This window comes from Prionailurus viverrinus, chromosome D1 (genome assembly GCF_022837055.1).
Source record: "Prionailurus viverrinus isolate Anna chromosome D1, UM_Priviv_1.0, whole genome shotgun sequence".
In the NCBI taxonomy this organism is placed as follows: domain Eukaryota; kingdom Metazoa; phylum Chordata; class Mammalia; order Carnivora; family Felidae; genus Prionailurus; species Prionailurus viverrinus.
Window position 1 is genome coordinate 48,218,659 of NC_062570.1, and position 15,637 is coordinate 48,234,295.

At 36.8% G+C, this 15,637-nt stretch overlaps 1 protein-coding gene across 2 annotated transcripts in view; it reads left to right on the plus strand.

Moving 5' to 3' along the window:
* The window catches only part of DLG2 (discs large MAGUK scaffold protein 2), a 2,044,734-nt gene that overhangs the window by 1,025,148 nt on the left and 1,003,949 nt on the right, over window positions 1-15,637 (plus strand). Inside the window, exon 5 of one of the 2 annotated variants that reach the window (XM_047877315.1) lies at window positions 2,685-2,846. In XM_047877315.1, the coding sequence (XP_047733271.1) occupies window positions 2,685-2,846 (162 nt within the window). The remainder of the gene's footprint in view (window positions 1-2,684; window positions 2,847-15,637) is intronic. The other variant, XM_047877320.1, reaches the window with a different exon arrangement.

Consider the following 15,637-nt stretch of genomic DNA (forward strand, 5'->3'; position numbering starts at 1 on the left):
GTTGCATACTTTTGTCTCTGGCTTCCGTCTACTCTCCGCTTTTACACTGTCTGCGACCAAGCCAGCAGGTTGCCAGGTGTCACTTACCTCTTGAGTTTTATCTAAGATGAGGCTGTGTTTCCTGACCCCTCACTTCTGAGGGATTGCGGCTTTGGTCCACTCAGACCCTCTGTGGGAGGGTCTTACCAAGCAATGGCTGGGTGCTGGCCGTACCCAGGAACACTCTCGGGAACATGCTGCTTGCCAATGCCCAGAGACTGTGGCTGGGTGTCAACCCGCCCCAGAAAAAGTTCATGTGATTGTGTCCTTTCAGGGATTATGGAAAATCACAACACACATTGGGCACTGGGCTTCACCCTTATAATGACCTTGTTCCAGCACCAGCGAATATGGTTGCTCTCTGGGGTCTGCTGGGACCTGGTGGCCACACAGCCTCTACCAAATGTCCCTCCAACATTGGAGCCACTTCTCCCTGTGTTGCCTGAGGACCTCCAAGACCTCACTGTGCTCCTGGGAATTCGCCTTTTCCACCCAAGCACCGCCAGGTATTAGGCTGTAGAGTTTCAAACTCTGTGCTCCTGTTTATAGAGTCTTAATGAAATTTAAACCCTCTCCTTTCTCTTTTCTCCCTTTTTTTCTTCAGTCCCTTGTGTACTTTCTCTCCAGCTGCTTTTCAGTAGGAGAGATGCTTTCCCATACTCTCCACCCATCCCTCTCCTCTCTTCACAAGCAAAAACATCTCCCTGCCCTCCACAGCTTCTCTCTCCTCCCTCCCCCCGTTCACCTCTCCACCCCGTGTTCCTGCTGAGTTCTTTGTTTCAGGTTGTGCAGATTGTTGTGTTAATCCTCAAATAAGTTTTCTAGTGTGCAGGATGGTCTAGTGTTGATCTGGCTATATTTCAGGGACGAGAGATGCAAAACACACTTCCATACTATTCTATCGTCTTGGCCCCTCCCCTGTTAGCTGTAAGTTTTTTGTTTTTTGTTTTTGGTGTTTTGTTTTTTTTTTTCAACTAATATTAAGCTGGGAACATTGCAGAAAGCCTTCCTATAAAATATAAGTAATTATAGTCATCTTGTGACTAAGAGTGGACAACAGATCGAATTCCCAACCCTGGATGGTTCTCCTTGTTACTGTCAGATTATGAGCCAGACTTAGAGCTGATGTCCAAGAAATCCCGTTTCACCTTCAAAATGACAGTAACATAGCATGATTTTGTAAAAACACATGTTGTTAATAATCTGATGTGATTAAAATAACTGTTGGTGATAACAATAGTGAGGTACTGGGGAAAAGTTTATATGGTACAGTTAAGTCTGAGTTGATGTATTATGATGATATTTATACTTGTGCATTCACAGAACAAAGGCAAAGCAAGGCAAACTAACATTTTGTTAGCTGGGTTGGGAGTGGATATAGAATATTCCCTTCTTTTCTTTCCCAGGTAGACAAACAGCCTTGAAACAATGGGACTCTGAAGGGGCAGCTCCAAAGGGAAAGGAGTGAGCAGTAAAGAGAGACACAAAGATAGGAAGTACAGGCCAATGCCACAGATGGAGACTAAAACTATGACTAGGGCTGTACTTATCCCTATTATTCCTTGTCCTGATCCTTTTCCTCCCTACCAGCTTCCTTAGGTCTGGTTGAAAGACTTAAAGATAGCCTTTGCCAGAGGTTGCCCTTATTATTACAGGTGTGTATAAAGAAGACAATAAAAGAGAAAAGGGGTCAAGAGAGAATGAACTATTATCTCTTTTCCTTCAGGGAATCATCTGAATATTGGAAGACCCTTTGCCTTGATTTTTGAAGTTCTTTAAAATGAAGCTCCATTTTTGGAAACTGTGATCCTTTGTCCCAGAGTCTGGCTAACCCAAAGCAGTGCTCCTTCTCTTTGAATGTGAAAGGAAGAGAAGAGTGTCTTCCTTTTGTGAAAAAAAACACACATTTTTCCACATTTCCCAGGGAAATTAAGCCTTTCACAAATTCTGAAAACAGAATTAAGTTTCCTGGGGCACTTGGGTGGCTCAGTCCATTAAGTGTCTAACTCTTGATTTTGGCTCAGTTCATGATCTCACAGTCATGAGACTGAGTCCTACATCAGTCTTCATGCTGGATGTGGAGCCTGCTTAAAATTCTCTCTCTCTCCCTCTTCCTCTGTCCCTCCCCTGCTTGCACTCTTGCATGCAGTGTCTCAAAATAGATAGATAGATAGATAGATAGATAGATAGATAGATAGATAATAAGTTTCCTGAATGGAATGTATCAGAATTCCATTTTATTTCCCAATCCTTTTTTCTTTCTCCATCCTTAACCTAGAAATTTTCACACATACTTAGGCAATCTGGTCATTTGGATAATTACTTCCTCATCTATTTAGGTAAATTGTCTCTTTATCATTTGTTATCACCCTTCTGTACCTTATGAATAGAGAGAGTAGTGGTCAGGTAAAAACAAGTCATCTGGGTTGGTCAGTATTGAGGTTTGCTCAGCATTCAGTATTGAGGTTGCTTATGGTGACCCGTAGAAGAGTCTGTAGCAAAGCCTGTTTGGTGAATTTGTTGTCTGTTTAGTCAATAGTAGGTATGTACTGTGTCCCGTATATGAAGTTAGGATGTGAAGTTATCAACCATACCCTTTGCCAACACTAATGCTTTTCTTCTTTCTTCCCTGTCTTTTTTCCTAGAAGTATCGATATCAAGATGAGGACGCTCCGCATGATCATTCTTTACCTCGACTAACCCATGAAGTAAGAGGACCTGAGCTGGTGCATGTGTCAGAAAAGAACCTGTCTCAAATAGAAAATGTCCACGGATATGTCTTGCAGTCTCACATCTCTCCTCTGAAGGTCAGTTATATTGTTGTCAGAGCTGGTGGCAGTGGTTGGTCTGCCATGCTAAGGGCGATGTTTGTTGACCTGATTAAATGAGGTTGTCTTTAAACGCTACACTGGCCCTTGGAAGCTAATGGGTCTTCCTGTGTGGTTTGGAGGCTTACCTAGAGCTCCTGACACTGGGCATTTGCTCTTGCAGTTGTTTGAATGTCTTGGCACTCTTTTTAGTTGCTAAGACTGGGCTAAGGAAAGAGCAAGGGATGAAAATTGAAAGGGAAAATAAGTTATCCACATATTTAGAAAATCCAGAAGTACATCAAGATTTTGTCCAAATGCTACCTCTCCATCTCTGTTCCTGGTCCCAGATAATACAAAGGAAGTAAGTATAACATGTTAACACCTAATGATTGCTTTGCCATCTAGATTTAAAAAACCATGTGAGTTGGCTCATCACTGCCTCAATTTTAAGCTATATTTCTTTCTTTCCCAACACTTTCTACCTTTTTTCCTTAATTTGTAAGCAATTTCTTGATAAATGGTATTTTGACAAAAAAAGGACAATTAAATGAGAGGATTTTCTGTGCTCTTTGGTTGCAAATTACTCTCCCTTTTTCTTTGCTGATGCCATGGGATTTTGTGCTTAGGATAAAAGCTCATAAATGTTTATTAGAATTGAAAAAGTGGATCTAGAGTCAATGATATAACAGAAGAGAATTCAGATAAAAAACAAAACAAAACAGATAAACAAAAAAACCTACTAAAATAACTCTTTGTTTATTGCTAAAGAAAATCCTATTTTTCAATTTTGTTAGAACATTTACTTCATCAGCACTTCTGCATAGCTGTGTCACAATAAAAAATAAAGCCATAAAAGTGACCCTAGTGCTTTCTGGAATCTTATACCTTCTAAAACATCAAAGAGAGGCTAAATTGTATTTTAATATAGTTCCAAAATTTGGCACATTTTAAACACCCTGGCATCCTAAAAATGTATTCTCAAATAAACTAGCTCCAGTTACCACTAATTACTTAAAATCTTAGGCTGATTGTCAAATTCTAGCAAATATGTTTATATATTTAAAAATATGCAAACCTTATGCCTCTGGAATTCATTGTTCAATTCTTCCCAGAGCCTTATCAGAAATGATTTAATGACTCATGGAAATGGGTATGTTTAGTCTCGAGAAGAAAAGATTAAGGATTGGAAGACAAGGTATTTACCTTCTTACACCTCTAGAGCTGTCATGTAGAAGAAAATATTGATGTTACCCAGAGGGCAGAAGCAGAGCTACTGTGCAAAACTAGCAGGAATGTATATATGGGATCGCTGTGAGACCAAGACTCCTGGCAGTTACTACCCCAAACAGGTGTAGACTACTTGATAAAGCAGCAGTTTCCTATACCTAGAGATTGTCCAGGGCAGGCAGATGACCTGGCAGTGGTATTGTGCAAGGGATTCCTTCAGCCGGAGGGTGTACAAAATTGTCTCTAAGGTCTGACTCTAACTGTAGGAATCAGTGAATCTATTCTGTGGTTGGATTAATACCTTCCTTCTTTAAACAAATGCTCGTGTTTGCAAACAAATACTCACACTTACTCTGTGTACTGACCAGTGTAAATCAAGAAAGGGCAAAGGTGGGAGACTGGATTGCATTTAAGAGTACTTAGATTTCAGGTGTTTACCTTCTCACTGCTTGAAAGAATCCCTGTAAGAACCTCCACAGGGAATCCTTTCCTTCTTTTCACCCTGCTTGTCTTTGTCCCTTTCGTAGCACATTTGAATTAGTTCTAGAGCATAGCTCCTAAAGACTTCAAGCTGAGAAGATTAATCAAGGCTAGTCTAAAGGCAGCATAGTTGTAGTAAACAAACAAACAAAATGAACAAAACAGTCAAAGCATGTTAGGGTCTTAACTTTATATAGTAAGCCTTAAGCATATATATGATATTATAATTGTCTAGCCACCTACACTTTGGCTGATTACACCATGTGTTATGCCATTATTGGAAAATGTCTATTTGGAAAATGTCTATTAGAGTTAAAGGAAAAGTTTGCTTTTTCTGTAGATTGGATCTCAAATGTAAAGGAATCTTTCCTACTTACCTTTATCCCTTGCCCTCCAGGAATCTCAGAGTTAAGTTATCTTCAACTTTGGTTTTCCTTTGAGTGGGTTTTCTGTTTCTGTTTCTCCCTTCTGTCTTACTTCTTATTCTCTTCTGGTAAAAACAGTGCATTGGTTTTTACTGTAGTGGTGTCTTTTATGGAAGACACCTCACATCAGTTTTAAAAGTGGCCACCTATGAATAATAAACCCCTGATAGGAAACATTCAGGCAGGAGTATGTTTGCTTTCCCTTTTGGAATCAACAGTGCATGGTGTGACCCCCAAGGTATTGTGAAGAGGATGGCAAGGTGAATTCATCCAGGACTTCTGTACACAGGCTATGAAGTAGTAATTTTGGAACCAGGACTTTCCCCCCATGACACTTTAGAAGTGTTTGTACTGAACAAGATAAGCTTGTAGATTGTCTTAATGAACAGACTATGTACCTTTCTTATGTCAACAATAGTGATGAAGATAAACCGGCATAAATTTTCCAGAAACAGACACACACACACACACACACACACACACACACACACACACACACACGTAGAGTTTGCCAATTTCATGGTGTAAATACTCCCATCATGGCTGAGTTCAGGCTTCCACCCTGAAGCACCTGACTGCATTTGGAAAAAAACAAATGAGGCTTCACAGGCCAATGTGAGCTGGCTCCAGCACAGGCAGGCTCAAACACATGCAATTTTATAGCAACAGGACACATCTCCTAATCAAGTTGTTAAGGGATTATTATATTATAGTTCAAGTGTTTGGAGAACCTGCCATGACTAAAATCTAATGTGTTATTTTCTCATAAAGGAAGCCTATTAGAGTCAGAGAAATGGTAGGAAGGTACAAATTCTCAATTAGGACTGACACATTTTCAACCTTTCTGCTCCTTTGATCTGTCTGGTCCTCTTGGGTTAAGCAGTAAAAGAGGGAAGAGTGAGGAGGCAAAACCCACAAGCAGCTAATTCCCCCTGAACCTTACTTAAGAGTCAATGCAGCTCTCTTGTTCTAATTAAAAATTTACATATGGCATGCCTGAACAGAGTGGGAGATTGCTGGATAACAGTTGAAATGCCACACTGAGCAGGCTCTAAATCATTAGCTGAGCAATCTTACCATTGCAGGTTTGACAATCATTTTCTTCCATCACCGCTTATCACTGGAAGCCTCGGTTCTAAGATTCATTTGCCTTTGGTGCACACCTGCTGCCTAGCTGATAGATGGGCTTGCTTAGCCTGTTTTCATTAGAATGCCTTGGCCATTGTGAAGTATGGGGTTGGAAGGAGAAACGCAATTTTGCAGTGGATTCGACAGAATTTGTTTTCTTTGCCTTGAGATGGGGATGTTTTCCCTTCAGATGCCACATAGACTCTTGCACAAAAGAAACTGGCCTATAATAAAGCATGAGGATTTTCTTTTCAGTTTAAGTCACTTCCAAAATATTAATCGCGTCTCTACTGTGCACATAATAATAGGTGATGGGGAAACAAAGGGCAGTAAAACTTGATTTCTTTTTGAGTGTGAGCAGGGAAGGGACAGAGAGACAGGGAGACACAGAATTTGAAACAGGCTGCAGGCTCCGAGCTGTCAGCACAGAGCCCGAAGTGGGGCTCGAATTCACAAACTGCAAGATCATGACCTGAGCCGAATTTGGAGGCTCAACCGACTGAACCACCCAGGCTCCCCAGTAAAACATGATTTCTAAATATACTTGCCACTTTCCTAAAAGACCAGAGTTCTAATTATTTGTTACTTATTCTCACTGTGCAACAGCAATCAAATTCCTGAAGCCTATGTACTGTGAGACCTCAGCCATCTAGCCGAGTACTCTTTACAGAGTATCTGATAAGAGAACGAGAGAAAGAGAGAAGAATGGGAAAGAGAAGGAGGAAGAAGGACAGGCAGGCTTATTTTTAAGAGCCTGGACTTCAGAATACCTGGATTTCAACCCTGGCCCTTTCATTTGGTAGCTATGTGACCTTGATCAAGTTAACCTATCTTGGCTTTCTTATTGGAAAAATGGAGGTTACAATAATATTTATGTCATAGGATTTGTGTACCAATTAAAGTAATACATGTAAACTGCTTAGGACATGCTTGGCACATTGGGACCACTCATTGGATGTTGTCTTTGACCTTCTTGTTACCATCAGCCAGCTATCAAGACAAAGGCCTTAAAATCACTTTTACTAGATTCATCTCATTTTATCTCTGCTGAGATTATAATTTAAAGTTATAAATAGTTCTCTTTAATCAAAAAACTAGTAAATAGGGATTCGAATATTTGTAGCTCAGGTCTCTCTGGATCCAAAGGCTGTATTCTTTATCACTCCTGTGCTGTTATCACCTTTCTCTAAACTATTCTATTTTAAAGAGATTTTAGATTCAAATTTTCACTTACTGGGTCCATGTATGTAAAAGTAGAAGGTCCTTTTTTCTTATGCCCTTATTCTTAATTGTTATTAAGCAGATATATAAGGGAATACATAAGAAATTCGGTTTTTCGAAGTGAGAGTCATCAACAGTAGTGATAGATGGAAACTTTATAAAGAAATAGAAGGAAGATAAGTTCTTTCTTTAAAATACCTCAGTTCACCCAGTGGTAAGCTCCCAAGAGACTATCTTCTTCTCTTGTGGCAAAACAAAACAAAACTAACAAAAATCAAACTAGTATTTGGGCGCTAGTTTCCTTTTGGAAAATCCTTTGCTCTTGTAAGAACATGTTTCTTGGCAAGAAAAGCACACTTCTGTTTTGAGCAATTGAAGAATTTTCTGCATTGAGATACACTCCTCACAGTAGGTGCGCTTGTCATTGAAAATCCCAAGTAAGTCCAGCCAATCAGCCATCATGTTTCTTCTGCCCAGGATATGGCAAGATCTATTTCTATAAGTTTTATTTGGTTATTTATTCTTTTAAAATGTTCATTCTATATATGCTTAATTTTATAAACTATCTTATCATTTTCAGAAATAAGCAGTGTGAAAGTTACACATTCCACCACAAATTAATTAATGAATAAAGTTGTTTCATGTCAACCAGACATCTGTTAGAGCAGAAATCCAGCTGATTGTTCTAATTCTACTTTTCTTCAGAACTGTTGGTTTTGTTTTAATAAATTTACTGTCAATATTACCATCATTATATGAATACCTGCACAGTCGAGGTTTGTGCTGGTTTTGTTTATTATTATGTCCTTAGTCCTTCGACAAATACTTGTTGAATTAGTTATTTGTAAGTGGAAATATGAACACTCATAAATAATTATTTTCTATAAGGTTGGTGACATTAATAGAAAAACAAGCAATCAAGGCACAGACTTCTTATTTTCCCCTTTCTGTTGTCCTGTTTTCCCTGACCTTATCATCATTGACAAAGAATTTCATCAATTTTAATGCTGCATTTTCCTCATGTATTACATATCTGAAATGTGTCCTAGGGGCGCCTGGGTGTCTCAGTCGGTTGAGCATCTGATTTTGGCTCCAGTCATCATCTCATGGCTCATGAATTCCAGCCCCATGTTGAGCTTTGGACTGATTGCATGGAGCCTGCTTCAGATTCTCTGTCTCCCTCTCTGCCTGTCCCTGCTGCCCCCTCACTCCCACCCACCGCTAGCGAGCTCGCTCTCTCTTTCTCAAAAATTAATAAACATTAAAAAAACGTTTTTAGTGAAATATGCCCTAAAATCAATGATATCTTGCAACTAAAACTGGCACCATCTCCTAGGGTACATTAAAAAATGTTGTCTCTTATGGTGATAACCTTCTTAGACTCAGTGACTATTTATAAGGAAGATTAAAGCTGTTGTTTCATAGATTGGTGTGAATTTCTTTAAGTAGATAAATATGATTTTCTGTATTCTAACTCTCATGTAGATGACAGTAAACAGTCCTGGAAGCTTTACTGGAAAATAGGAATATGAGAGGTTAGGATATCCTTCTATACCTTTGAACAATTGTGCATATGTTGAATGTCTATGGAAAAATAGTGGAGAAACCCTAGGCAGTGCAAGTTTGGGAAAATTATAGGAGAGATTGCTTATGAATGTTGGAAACTGGTATATAGAATTGAGGGCAAGAAAGATAACAAAGTGGACTTTGCTCCACTATTTCCTTACCAGCATTGCCAGAGACTGCTCATAGGAAATATATTTTAGCCAACAGTGTAAGTCCTCTTCCTCTATGAAGCCCTACCTGTTAACTCTTGTCTGACTCCACTTGGTCATACCATCCTATGGTACATGTAGCTTGCAAAGTTATATATATATATATATATATATATATATATATATATATATACATATATATATGCCTTTTTTCATTATTTTAAATAATTTTTGCATAACTATATATTGTCCTTTACTCTAGACACTACATTTGTCTTTCTCTTAATAAATGTGTAAACTCCTATAACTAGACCATATCTTATTCTTGTTTTCTTTTTTCTTTTTTCTCCCTTATTGGCATTTATAATGAAATTAGACCAGTATTTCCCAAATTGTATTGGTGGATTTTGGTCACCATTATAAGGAAATGAAGGATTTCCCTGAGTTTTTAATATGATAACATGTAATATAAACCTCTAAGATGGGGATATGGTTAATATACAGTATTTCCCAGACATGTTTGGCCATGGAACACTTTATTCAAAAAATTTTTAGTTGGACCAATACACTTTGAAAATACTGTAACAGAGACATAGACCAAAACTAATACAGACAATAGAAATCATAACATAAAATTCATTCTTTCCCTGAAATCAGACTCAACCAGATTCAAATATCAGGTCCTCTACTTAGTAGTTATGTGAGCTTCCTCAAGTTACTTAACTTTCTTTAGTCTTGGTTTTCATATTTGTAAAATAGTGGCATCCACTTATATGTTTCACTGACATTTAAGTGAGAAAAATCTATGCAAAGATAGCTCAGAGCTTGACACATGAAAAATATACAAAAAATGATAGCTATCCTTATTGTTAGTGATATATTAATATTATTCCAATATTCTAAACTAGGAACTTTTGAATTATTATTGGAATTTTTTTTTCATCTTTAGTCTCTCCTTTGTTTTCAAATGGCTTAGTGTTCTCACCTTCTTTGTATCCACAGCTGCTATCCCAGTCCATGTTTTCATTACTTCTAGGCAGAAAGTATTATGGTTATTGTAAAACATCAAGGGCTTTGGAGCCAAAAATATGTGCTTGAATTCTGATTCTTCATTTTCTGGCTGGATAAACTTGGGAAAATCATCTGGCATTTCTGAGATGCAGTTAAGTTGAATATGAACAAAGCTCTTTTGTATTTTGATTGATTCATTCATGCATTCATTCATTTGTACCTTAGAATATCTTTGACTTCCTACCGTATGCTGGGCTCTATGTTATTCCCCAAGGATACAAAGAAGAACATGCCTTCAAGTTGCTTGCATGCTATAGTTAGATTAACATATTTGGAGATGCATACATAAAATATGTCATACTATGTCCCATAAAGAAAGTATCAAACAACAGGCAAATTCTTAAGAAGTAGAGAAGTGATTTAATTTTCTCTGAGGTTGGAGTGCTACAGATGCATGTGGTCAGAGAAAACATAATAGAGGAGGTCATTTTTTGACTTGATGGAAGTAGGAGATATAGGAGAAAGGTCATGGTTGTCTTAGACTACAGCAATTCTGTAGCAATATGGAAGAATTATAGAAATTTCAGACAGTGGAAAAGGGAGAGATAGAATAAAGGATCAAGGAAGGAGTACCAGGTCCAAATCATGCCAGAAAGCAAGGAAAATGGGAAGGAACAGGTAATGAAGGGTCTTCTGTGGATATTGGACTTCACCTTGGAGGTAATGACAAAATGACTACACAGTTTAAAAGAGGAGAGACACGGGCAGATTTGCAAATTAGTGTATTACTCATGTCATGTAGCAGATTAGAAGAAAAACAAGAAAACAGTGATATCACAATCAAGGACATCAGGTAAAACACCAGAGGCAGACAAGCTCTGGGATAAAGCAGAGGCATTGGGGATGGAGCAAGGGATAGATTAGAAAGCTTATTTAGGAAGAGATATAATCAGGACTTGGAGACCTATAAATATAGAAAGTAGAGGAGAGAAATAAATAGAGTTTAGTTCACTTTTTTTTTTTATTTGACCAAGTGCATGGAGGAGGTATTATGGAATGAAATCAAGAATGCCAAAGGAAGAGAAGATTTTAAGATGGGGTAAAAAGATTATGAGTTTGGGTTTTAATATTGGAGTTTGAGGTATTTTTGTTGTACACAGGTTGAAGAGTTTCATATGTGGTTTGAAACAAAGAACTGGGAATTGAGAGAGATCTGATCTGAAAAAGGGAGACTTGGAGACTTCAGTGTAGTTGAAACAGTGTGGCCAGGATTATCCAGGAAGAAGAGATGAGAGATCTGATGACATAAGTGCAGGAGACAATACCACCAGGCCAGGGTTTTAGGGACAGAAAGGGGCCTGCTGAGGAGACCATAAAGCAGTGAGTGATTTACCACAATACACATATTAATGTTTCTTAACTGACTTATACATTTCTAGTAAAAGATCATATTTTATACAATAATAAAATGTAGGCTCCACTGTATTGCTTAGAATAGTGTTAGCCAAACACTAGATGTTTTTCAAATATTTGTTACTTGGTAATTATTTTTAAAAAGAGAAAGAAATACCTTATGAAATATATTTGAATCCAATAATAATGGAGTCCTGACCATCAACTGAAAAAATTTATTTTTTCCCTTTTAGCCATAGTGCTTTTAGTAATATTACTAATTAGAAAACTAAGCTGATTTTGCTATTTTAGAAAATTCCTAACTTTAAAAAATGTAAAATTCATTCATTTCTCTCTCTTGCCACTAGATGGTGCAAGTAGCTGAGCTGATAGTTCAGGGAGCATCTGGTCTTAAGGGAAAAACCGGAGATTTGTGAGGCTAAATTGAGAAGCTCTTAGTTACTAAAAACATAAGAAGGTTTTGGCAGGGATTTGCATACTTGTGAATAATGCATTTTTGTTCCAGACCCAGACCTTGGTGAAAGGAAATGGCTGAGTGAAATATGGTCTTGACAGACATATATACTGATTCCAGACACAAAACCTCCTGGTCGAAATTCTATGCAAATGAAACATTTCTTCAGTTATCATTAATTGGAAAGGATACTGATAGCATACCTCAAACAATCCTGGACATTCAAACTAGAAGTTTGGAGAAAGGGAAGAAGAATATAATAGGCATAGGATCTACCTCATCATCTTATAATTCAAGAATGCTATCTAGAATTAGCCACTATGGGTTCATGGGTTTTCATCATGACTTTGGACAGATAAGTCAGTGGAGTGACATCCAAATCCCCTATTTTGTTCATCTATACACTAATTATAAAAACAACAACAACAAATTTTCTCTAAGAAATATTAGATATATATATTAAAGGTATAATGTTTTAAAAAATGAGGAGTACTTATAATAATCCTACATAAGTGTCATTAGTGGTTACTTGTAACTGCAGGTATTCCTCAGTGACATACAGAAGTTCTTCTCAAGACTAAGATTTCACTACTTCCAAGGTTTTCTGTAAGAGTTTCTGTAATATACATAAAGCTCACAGACATTGTACCCTTACAGGGGCTTAATGAGAATGTTTTCAATTATTTTTTATTATCAAATATACATAAAACTATTCCACATCTCACACATGCATTTATAAATAAGTTTTGCTATCTGATTGGGCTATAGAATTTTTAACTCTTTCCTGACTAATTCAGAAAAAGAATAGCATGTAGTGGAAAGCAGATGGACTTTAGAATCAGACATGTTTGTGTCCATATTCTGTCTGTTTTGCTTCCTGGCTGTGTTTAGCAAATCTATTGACCTCTTGCCTACTGTACATAGTAATATGGGACATACAGAGTTGCTGTAGGTAATACTTGATATGATACATGAATAGTCTTCATAGCATTTGACATCTACTAGGTGCTCAGTAAATGGTATTTATTGCATATTTTAAAAATAGAAACTGTGTGAAAGAGCAAATCTGAATTTCAGGTCAGTAAACTCTGAATTCTCAGTAAAGATGGACTCTTGTATTGTCACACTTGCTTATCTTTGAGACTATGGCTTTACACTACAGAATATTTTCATCTCAAATAAGCAAGGGTTTGTATTATTTAAAATTGTTGTTATTTTATATGAATGTGAATGATACCTTGGCTAGCTCAAATGAAGTGTAGCAGATAAGCTAGTGCATGGCCAGGTTTTAGGTGGTCCAAACAAGACTGTACTGAAGCATAAAGAGATACAGTTTCTTGGGTGGCTAGTTATGGAGGATATTAGAATATTTGTATAATCTTTCTAGGTGGCTACTTGGAAGAAATAATTGACTTAGATTTATAATTTCTGGAATGTTTATTTAAAAATTCTTATAATTTTTTAAAATTTATTTCATCATTACAAGTTAATACCTAGTAAACTTTGGGTAGTAAAATAGAGATATTTAACAAACTTATTGAATTCATACATTAACCACATTAAAAGTGAGAGAATGTTATTAACCCATGAAAATGAAACTAGTTTTTCTTCTCTGTCTAGCCAATGTATTTATAATAATATTTCACTAACTCTAAATATAAATCAAATCCCACTTCTGTAAACTTTATGGATTTACCTAAGTACTGTTTTGTATAGTTTAATTTTGTTGCTGTTGAAATCAAGTTAACTCAGTGTTATCTTCAGCAAGGAGATTTTCGCTGTATCCACAATCTTTATTTGTTCATTTATATTTATTCAACAAAACTACTTGTTTCCTTCTTGGGGAGGGGGTATGAAGTAACTGCTGAAGTGTAAAATCTAATTTCATAAATTTTGTTTCTTTGTATTCATATCCATTTATCAACCTTTCTACCTAGAGGCTGTTATAGGAGAAATAACAGTGGTAAAATGTAGCATTTACTGAATTCCTATTATATGTTGGCAGTACTCTAAATGCTTTACATGTATTAAGTTAGCCCATTCAACCACCCCATAAGATAGGTTTTCTTATTATTCTCACTTTATAGACAAAGGAAAATGGACACAAAAAGGTTAGAAAAAACTTTTGTAAGATCAGTGGTTAGTCCTTGGTAGCTCTGGGATAGGATGCAGCTAGTTTGACATCATACCCCTCAGTCTCAGTCACGGTGCTATATTATTTACCAGCAAATGAGAAGTGTATAGTTTTAAAACTGAAGGGGATAGTATAAATCATCAAATCCAGGAGTTTCAAACTGCAAGTGATCCATTAGTAGATGTGAGGTCAATTATTTGGTAATTTCATGATAGGATGACAGCACAGAATAGAAAATTTGAGAGTACATTACAGGAAGAAACGTTTGCTTCATTTTAGTGTGAGTGTGTTTGGGTGTGTACTGGCTTACAGTGTAAAATATCTTATTGTGATCAAGGTCAAGAAAGTCAGGGAGCCACTGATCTGGTCCAACTTTCCCATAATATAAGAGGGGAGAGGAAGAAGAAAAGTTTAAGCCCAGAGAAGTTAAATGATTCCCTAAAAATACATTGGTCAGAAATGTCAAAGCCTGAACTTGAACACCTTATAGTATTAACCACTTCTATTTTCTCTATCCAGCACCTGTTGTGGCTGACATTTCTACCAATTAAATTACTTAAACCAGAGTTTCTCAAACTTGGGTATGTGATCAGAATCACACAGAAGCCCCAGGCTCTATATTTTTATTACCTCTCCAGGTGACTTTGTTACAAACTAACTTTGAAGAATTGCTGTCTTGAATTCCATGCCACAGCCTGTATTGAATGATTACCATGTGTATTATCTTTGCTAAATCCCATTAGAGACAAAAAAAAAAAAAAGCCTCTGTCTACGAGGAATTTAAATTCTTTTAGGAAAATCAAGATGTGCATTCATCATTTAGTGAACATACACTATATAACTAAGTGCTTTTTAAATCTTACTTACTAAGGTTGGTAAGTACAAATAGAATTTCAGAAGGCAATTTTTAAATTCGTATATAGGCATGTACAAAGAAAACGTCACCATGCTTATTTAAGAGAGAATGTTTTATGAGAAAATATGGTAGAAAAAGTTGAATTGATTTTTCCCAACTCACAGAGGAATTGCCAGTGTCAAGTGAGCAGATTTCACTCCAATGCAGCCCTCCTACTGGGTTTTCCCCCAGGCCAGCTGACTCACCGAAAACACCTTAGGTAGCAGCAGATGATTCCTTCGTTCTTCACTGGCAGAACACTGAGTGTGTTAGAGTTCATGGCCAATTTGGGGTCACAGGTAAGGTCTTTTAAAATGCATTCAAGAGGCTCTTATCTAAGTCCTTTACATGTAACACCAGTGGGTAGCCACTTTAAGGGCCATTAAGCTACAGGGCACACATAGAAGTCAGGGGTCACTTATAAAAATCAGATCAAAATTGTAGTAATTAAACTTCAGATGCTCTAGAGATTTTCTGGTTTTCTCTCTATGCTGTATGCAAAGAAATTTAATAAGTTGTTTTGTTAGAGAATAGTAAGACATTTTTGTTACCAGCTTTTAATTGTAAATTTCTAATTAATAAAAATTATAAATTATATATGAAAATATGTTTAAGTAGATATAATACATATATAAAATCATATAAACTTTTAATTAATCAAATTATAAATTCAAATATAATTATT